Below are 5,909 nucleotides of genomic sequence, written 5' to 3'. Positions count from 1 at the left end.
ATCCACCTACGAACGTGTGTTTTTGGACCGTGGGAGGAAACCGGAGCACCTGGAGGAAACCCACGCAGACACAGAGAGAACACAGTCACCCGGAGCGGGAATCGAACCCACAACCTCCAGGCCCCTGGAGCTGTGTGACTGCGACACTACCTGCTGCGCCACAGTGCCGCCCTAAACCTAAGCAGTGCAGTAATATTGTTGTCAAGGCGCCCTCCAGTGGACATGTAGGTGAACCACTTCATCATAAACCTGTTCTGGTCTGAAGTGTTATTTTACAGATTTACCATCAACAAAAATACCTCAGCACAATGTGATAATGAAGATGTATAGATTATAATTTGGTGATTTATAATGATTTGGAAGTGTACATGATACTTAAATTCTCAAGGTCTGACACCTAGCTCTGAATATTACACATCAATCACCGTTTTCACCGGAAATCAACGAGCCTTTATATACGGAGATTGATGTGTAATATCAAATCAAATAATCCAAATCATTATAAATCACCAAATTATAATCTATACATCTTCATTATCACATTGTGCTGAGGTATTTGTGTGTGTATATAAATATAAATCAGGTTAAATGGCAAAAAAAATATGAACAGAACTATTAGGATTCAGTTGGGCTTTCTCGATCAGCCCGAAAATAACGAGACCAAGGAGACATGCGTGGGACAGATTTGAGTTCTCAACCCAGTTTTTGTCAAAAACACAACACAACTCCACTCTGTGTTTTTGGCTTCGAGAAAAGACACTACAAAATGGCAGAACCCCAAAAATAGTGCGCTCTGTAGTGAATAGGGCACGGTTTGGGAGGCTCTGCGCTGATTGGCGGTCTTTACGGAACTGGGCAGGGTTTTGTTTTGTTTTCCCTCCCACTGGCGGAAGCCCGGGTTGCTAAGCAGCAACTAAGAGAAACAGTTGCGGAGAGGCACTAGCTCAGGCCCAAATCATTAACACTACATTCAAACTTTAAAAACACATAGAATTCACCTTTAAAACTCAGCCATGCCGTCGACCTCCAGCTCCTCCTCCATCAAGCCCTCGGTACACGAACAAATCACCGAGTTACAGCAGAAAATACAGCTCCTGGGTAAGTATTCTCACCGCTTTATTATTATGACTAGCTTTAACAGACGTGATTCATTATTAATCAGACCCTGGGCTTGTGCTTGAGTTAAATGTTGTACAAAGTTTAAACCCGTTCTCCAGGTTTTATTTAAATTAACGCACTAAAAAATACCCAAGTGAGTAGAAATACCAACACAGCGGCTTACACACTACTCAAGCCCTGAGTGCTGTGGAAGAGGAGTGTAAGCTGTACTTACATTTCCTCACTTACAGGCACTGAAGTAATATACTGACCGTTCAGTATCTTCACTGCAGTATGTTTCTCACTCACGATGACAGGGTTTTGCTGGAGGACGGGTGCGTGTGTGTGTGTGTGTGTGTGTGTGTGCGCGCGCGCCGCAGAGATGGTGTGTAACTCAAACGTTTTGTTCTGTGCTTTGCCGCCAGAGGGAGACAGAGACGCGTATTTCGAAAGTTCCCAAAACACCATCAAAACAAACAGAGAGAACATTCTGCACCTGAGAGAGGAGAACAAGAGACTGGGCGCGAGACTGCAACACACACTCAGTGTAACCAAGACACACAAACACACACACACAATCTCTCTCTCTTTCTCTCTCTCTCACACACACTCACTCACTGTAACAAACACTAACACACACATTCACAATAAGAACACACTATTAGATTAAAGATGAAATATGAGCCGTACAGTGTTTACTGATTTTCTGTACCTCATGATTGTTTCATGTGTGTGTGTGTGTGTGTGTGTGTCTCCAGGGAGATGAGCAGGGAATTAGGGAGGTGTTTCAGAGCCGGGCGGAGAAAGCTACGTTCCGGAACATGTCGGGGAAGGTCAGGACACACACTCTCCTCTCTCTGGTGTGGGGTGTCAGTCCAGGTTCCCTTTAGAGTTCCTGAGGAGAGACTGTGTGTGTCTGTGTGTATATGTGTATCTGTGTGTGTGTGTCTGTTCAGGCTGCTGTGCAGGTGCTGGATCAGAAGGTTTGTGATAAGGTGAAGAAGCTGAATGCTCTGAAACACGCAACACACACACTTCACGTGCGACTGGAGGAGCTGAGAGAGCAGCACAACCGTCTGAGAACCGAGAGAACCCAACACACAGCAAACACCACGGTAACACAAACACACACACACCTACACACATTCAGAGGTGTAAATAAACAGTGTTTTGTGACTGTTGTGTCTCACTCCTTCACAGCGTGAAGGGGATCTGCCTGAAGTTCATCCCCAGAAGGTCATTACTCCTGTCCATTCACCTGTTCACTCACCTGTCCATTCACCTGTCCATTCACCTGTTCACTCACCTGTCCATTCACCTGTCCATTCACCTGTTCACTCACCTGTCCTCTCAATTGTCCACTTACCTGTCCACTCCCCTGTTCACTCACCTGTTCTTTCATCTGTCCACTCACCTGTTCACTAACCTTTTCACTCAACTGTTCATTCATCTGTCCAATTACTTGTCCTCTCACCTGTCCACTCTACTGTCCATTCACCTGTCCTCTCCCCTGTCCACTCCCCTGTTCACTCACCTGTCCACTCACCTGTCCACTCATCTGTCCACTCACCTGTCCAGTCACCTGTTCACTAACCTTTCCCTTACCTTTTCATTCACCTGTCCAGTCACCTGTTCACTTACCTGTCCAGTCACCTGTTCATTCACCTGTCCTGTCACCTGTCCACTCACCTGTTCAAAACCACACCATTTGTTTAAATGTGGGGGGTGCACTGTGTGGGTGTGTATTGTAAATATATGTGTGTGTGTTATCTGTATCTATTATCTGTGTGCGTGTATGTGTTATCTGTGTCTGTTATCTGTGTGTATGTGTGTGTGTATGTGTGTGAGGCAGAACCTGAGAGTGTTGGAAAACCGACTGGAGAAAGCTCAGCTGAAATGTCACGAGGCAGAACACATCATGAAGAGCTACCTGAAAATAAAGGAATACCTGCAGGTAACACACACACACACACACACACAGTCAGACACAACTGATGCCTGAATGTATTATTTTAGATGCAAGCATTTGTTAAATAGGTGTGTTTTTTCTCTGTTTGTGTGTGTGTGTGTGTGTGTGTGTGTGTGTGTGTGTGTGTGTGTGTGTGTGTGTGCGCGTGTGTGTGTGTGCGCGTGTGTGTGTGTGTGCGTGCATAGGAGGAGAGTCTGATGTTCCAGCCTCAGTTGGATCAACTCGAGGATGAAATTCTGAGACAGAGACAGGAGCTCAGAGAACTTGAGGAGATGAACAGTGGTGCTCACCTGGCCAAGGAGACAGCAAAGGTACACACACACACACACTCTTTATGTTGAGTGGAACTGTGTTCTCTGGAGTGATGGAATTCCTCCGGTGTGTATGTGTGTGTGTGTGTGTGTGTGAGTAGGCGGAGCTACAGCGTCAGGAGGAGCAGGTGTACCGTGAGCGGAGAGAGAGGGAGCTGATTCTGAATCATTATAAAAAACAGGCAGAGGAGCGCAGAGCCCAAGTGGAGAGAGGGGAGCGGAGAGTGAGTCACATGACCTCTGACATCATCTCCATCACCACTGACATCATCACAGACCTCTGACATCATCACCATCACCACTGACATCATCACAGACCTCTGACATCATCACCATCACCACTGACATCATCACAGACCTCTGACACTATCACCCATCATTTCCGACTCAATACACCACCATGCCCCTCCGCCCCCGCGTGGTCACACTGCTTCCAGCAGGGGTCAGCAATCTCGGGGCCAGCAGCCATTCAGCCCAGGATCATTTCTCCAGACGAGCTGCTCTGTGGAGCCCCCTGTGGGCCCTTCAGCACTGTTTCTCTGTGTGGAGCGACTCTTAGCTGAAAGACGACCGTGTCTCATTCTGACTGTCCTTGTCTTTGTTGTTCCCCCAAGGCCCAGAGAGTTGCACTCCACCCGGATGAGCAGAGCAGCGAAGCCCAGCGCAGTGTCACCGGAGTCAGGGACGAGCAGGGAGTGGTCTCCAGCTTACAGGAGGTCTTCAACCGCATCAGGGAGATCACCGGGGTCACTAACTCACAGGTCTGATCTACACACACACACAGGTCTGATCTACACACACACACAGGTCTGATCTACACACACACAGGTCAGATCTACATACACACACAGGTCTGATCTACACACACACTCACACGTCTGATCTACACACACACTCACACGTCTGATCTACACACACACTCACACGTCTGATCTACACACACACACACACGTCTGATCTACACACACACACACGTCTGATCTACACACACACACTCACACACACACTATATACACACACAGGTCTGCTCTACACACACAGGTCAGATCTACACACACACAGGTCAGATCTACACACACACACACAGGTCAGATCTACACACACACACACAGGTCTGATCTACACACACACACACACACACACACACAAACACACACACAGGTCTGATCTACACACACCCAGGTCAGATCTACACACACAGGTCAGATCTACACACACACACACGTCTGATCTACACACACACACACGTCTGATCTACACACACATACACGTCTGATCTACACACACACACGTCTGATCTACACACACACACACACGTCTGATCTACACACACCCAGGTCAGATCTACACACACACACACACTCACACACACTATATACACACACAGATCAGATCTACACACACAGGTCAGATCTACACACACGTCTGATCTACACACACACACACGTCTGATCTACACACACATACACGTCTGATCTACACACACACACACGTCTGATCTACACACACACACGTCTGATCTACACACACACACGTCTGATCTACACACACACTATATACACACACAGGTCAGATCTACACTGACCTATCATCCAATCATCATGCAGAAGCTGAGCGTCCGGGCCAGCCGAGGCCAGCCCACTGCCCCATAGACCCCCAGAGACGCTGAGCGTCCCATGGGCGGGACAAAGCCCAGCATTTATCCAATGACTCGTCTCGTTTCGCTGCACTTCGCTGCTTCGCTATTGTACTCTGTGGAAGCTCAGTGTCCACACTGTTTAAAGCACTGTGAAGCTGCGGGAAAGCCGCGTCTTTACCAGTGATAAGAAGCTGATTCTGAACAAAAGTTGAGTGCGTTGTAGTGCATATGTATTCAGTGACATGTACACAACAGAATATATTTGATCACTTATTTTTTGACATTTTAGGGGAAGCTGAGCTTCCCTTGCAGTCTTAGAGCAATCGCCTCTGACAGACAGGTCTGACCTACACACACACTATATACACACAGGTCTGATCCAGGTGTGTGTGTGTGTGTGTGTGTGTGTGTGTGTGTGTAGGAGGTACTGGACAGGTTTGTCTCTCAGGGAGACACCCAGAGACACCTGAAACAGATGAAGATGGAGAACGAGCAGAAGCTGCAGCAGCTGAAGGATGAGAGAGACACACTGCTCACGCATTTCCAGGAGCTGAAGTTCACCGGAGAGACCACACTGACCAGGTAACACACACACACACACACACACACGTTTTTTTCATCGGACAGCACTGATATGAACTTTTCTGTAGATTGTTCTTTCACACGTGTTGCCAGATCTGGAAATGTTCTGTGTCAAGTATGTTCTCGCAGCCGGAAATGTTCAGCAGGGTTCAGGCAGGGGGTGGAGCCTATGCGCCCACAGGAGATTTGGTGCGATTCTCTGAAACATTCCTGTGTGTGTGTGTGTGTGTGTGAGACAGTGCTCGGCAGGAGGTGGAGGAATATGAGCGCCACTTGGAGGCTGAGCAGCAGAGACGAGATTCAGCCAAAG

The 5,909-nt window shown here is 47.8% G+C and overlaps 1 protein-coding gene across 2 annotated transcripts in view; it reads left to right on the top strand.

Moving 5' to 3' along the window:
* Positions 1 to 906: 906 nt before the first annotated feature.
* Positions 907 to 5,909, top strand: part of odad3 (outer dynein arm docking complex subunit 3) — a 6,720-nt gene continuing 1,717 nt past the window's right edge. Inside the window, exons 1-11 of one of the 2 annotated variants that reach the window (XM_066665639.1) lie at positions 907 to 1,098; positions 1,524 to 1,645; positions 1,857 to 1,931; positions 2,055 to 2,213; positions 2,299 to 2,334; positions 2,951 to 3,052; positions 3,253 to 3,378; positions 3,480 to 3,602; positions 3,993 to 4,139; positions 5,439 to 5,599; positions 5,839 to 5,909. The exon at positions 5,839 to 5,909 is cut by the window's right edge and continues 86 nt beyond it. In XM_066665639.1, the coding sequence (XP_066521736.1) occupies positions 1,014 to 1,098; positions 1,524 to 1,645; positions 1,857 to 1,931; positions 2,055 to 2,213; positions 2,299 to 2,334; positions 2,951 to 3,052; positions 3,253 to 3,378; positions 3,480 to 3,602; positions 3,993 to 4,139; positions 5,439 to 5,599; positions 5,839 to 5,909 (1,207 nt within the window). In that variant the 5' untranslated portion in view covers positions 907 to 1,013. The remainder of the gene's footprint in view (positions 1,099 to 1,523; positions 1,646 to 1,856; positions 1,932 to 2,054; positions 2,214 to 2,298; positions 2,335 to 2,950; positions 3,053 to 3,252; positions 3,379 to 3,479; positions 3,603 to 3,992; positions 4,140 to 5,438; positions 5,600 to 5,838) is intronic. The other variant, XM_066665640.1, reaches the window with a different exon arrangement.

This window comes from Hoplias malabaricus, chromosome 3 (assembly GCF_029633855.1).
Source record: "Hoplias malabaricus isolate fHopMal1 chromosome 3, fHopMal1.hap1, whole genome shotgun sequence".
Taxonomy (NCBI): domain Eukaryota; kingdom Metazoa; phylum Chordata; class Actinopteri; order Characiformes; family Erythrinidae; genus Hoplias; species Hoplias malabaricus.
The sequence above is the reverse complement of the archived record's forward strand: the minus strand, read 5'-3'. Positions and strand labels throughout refer to the sequence as shown.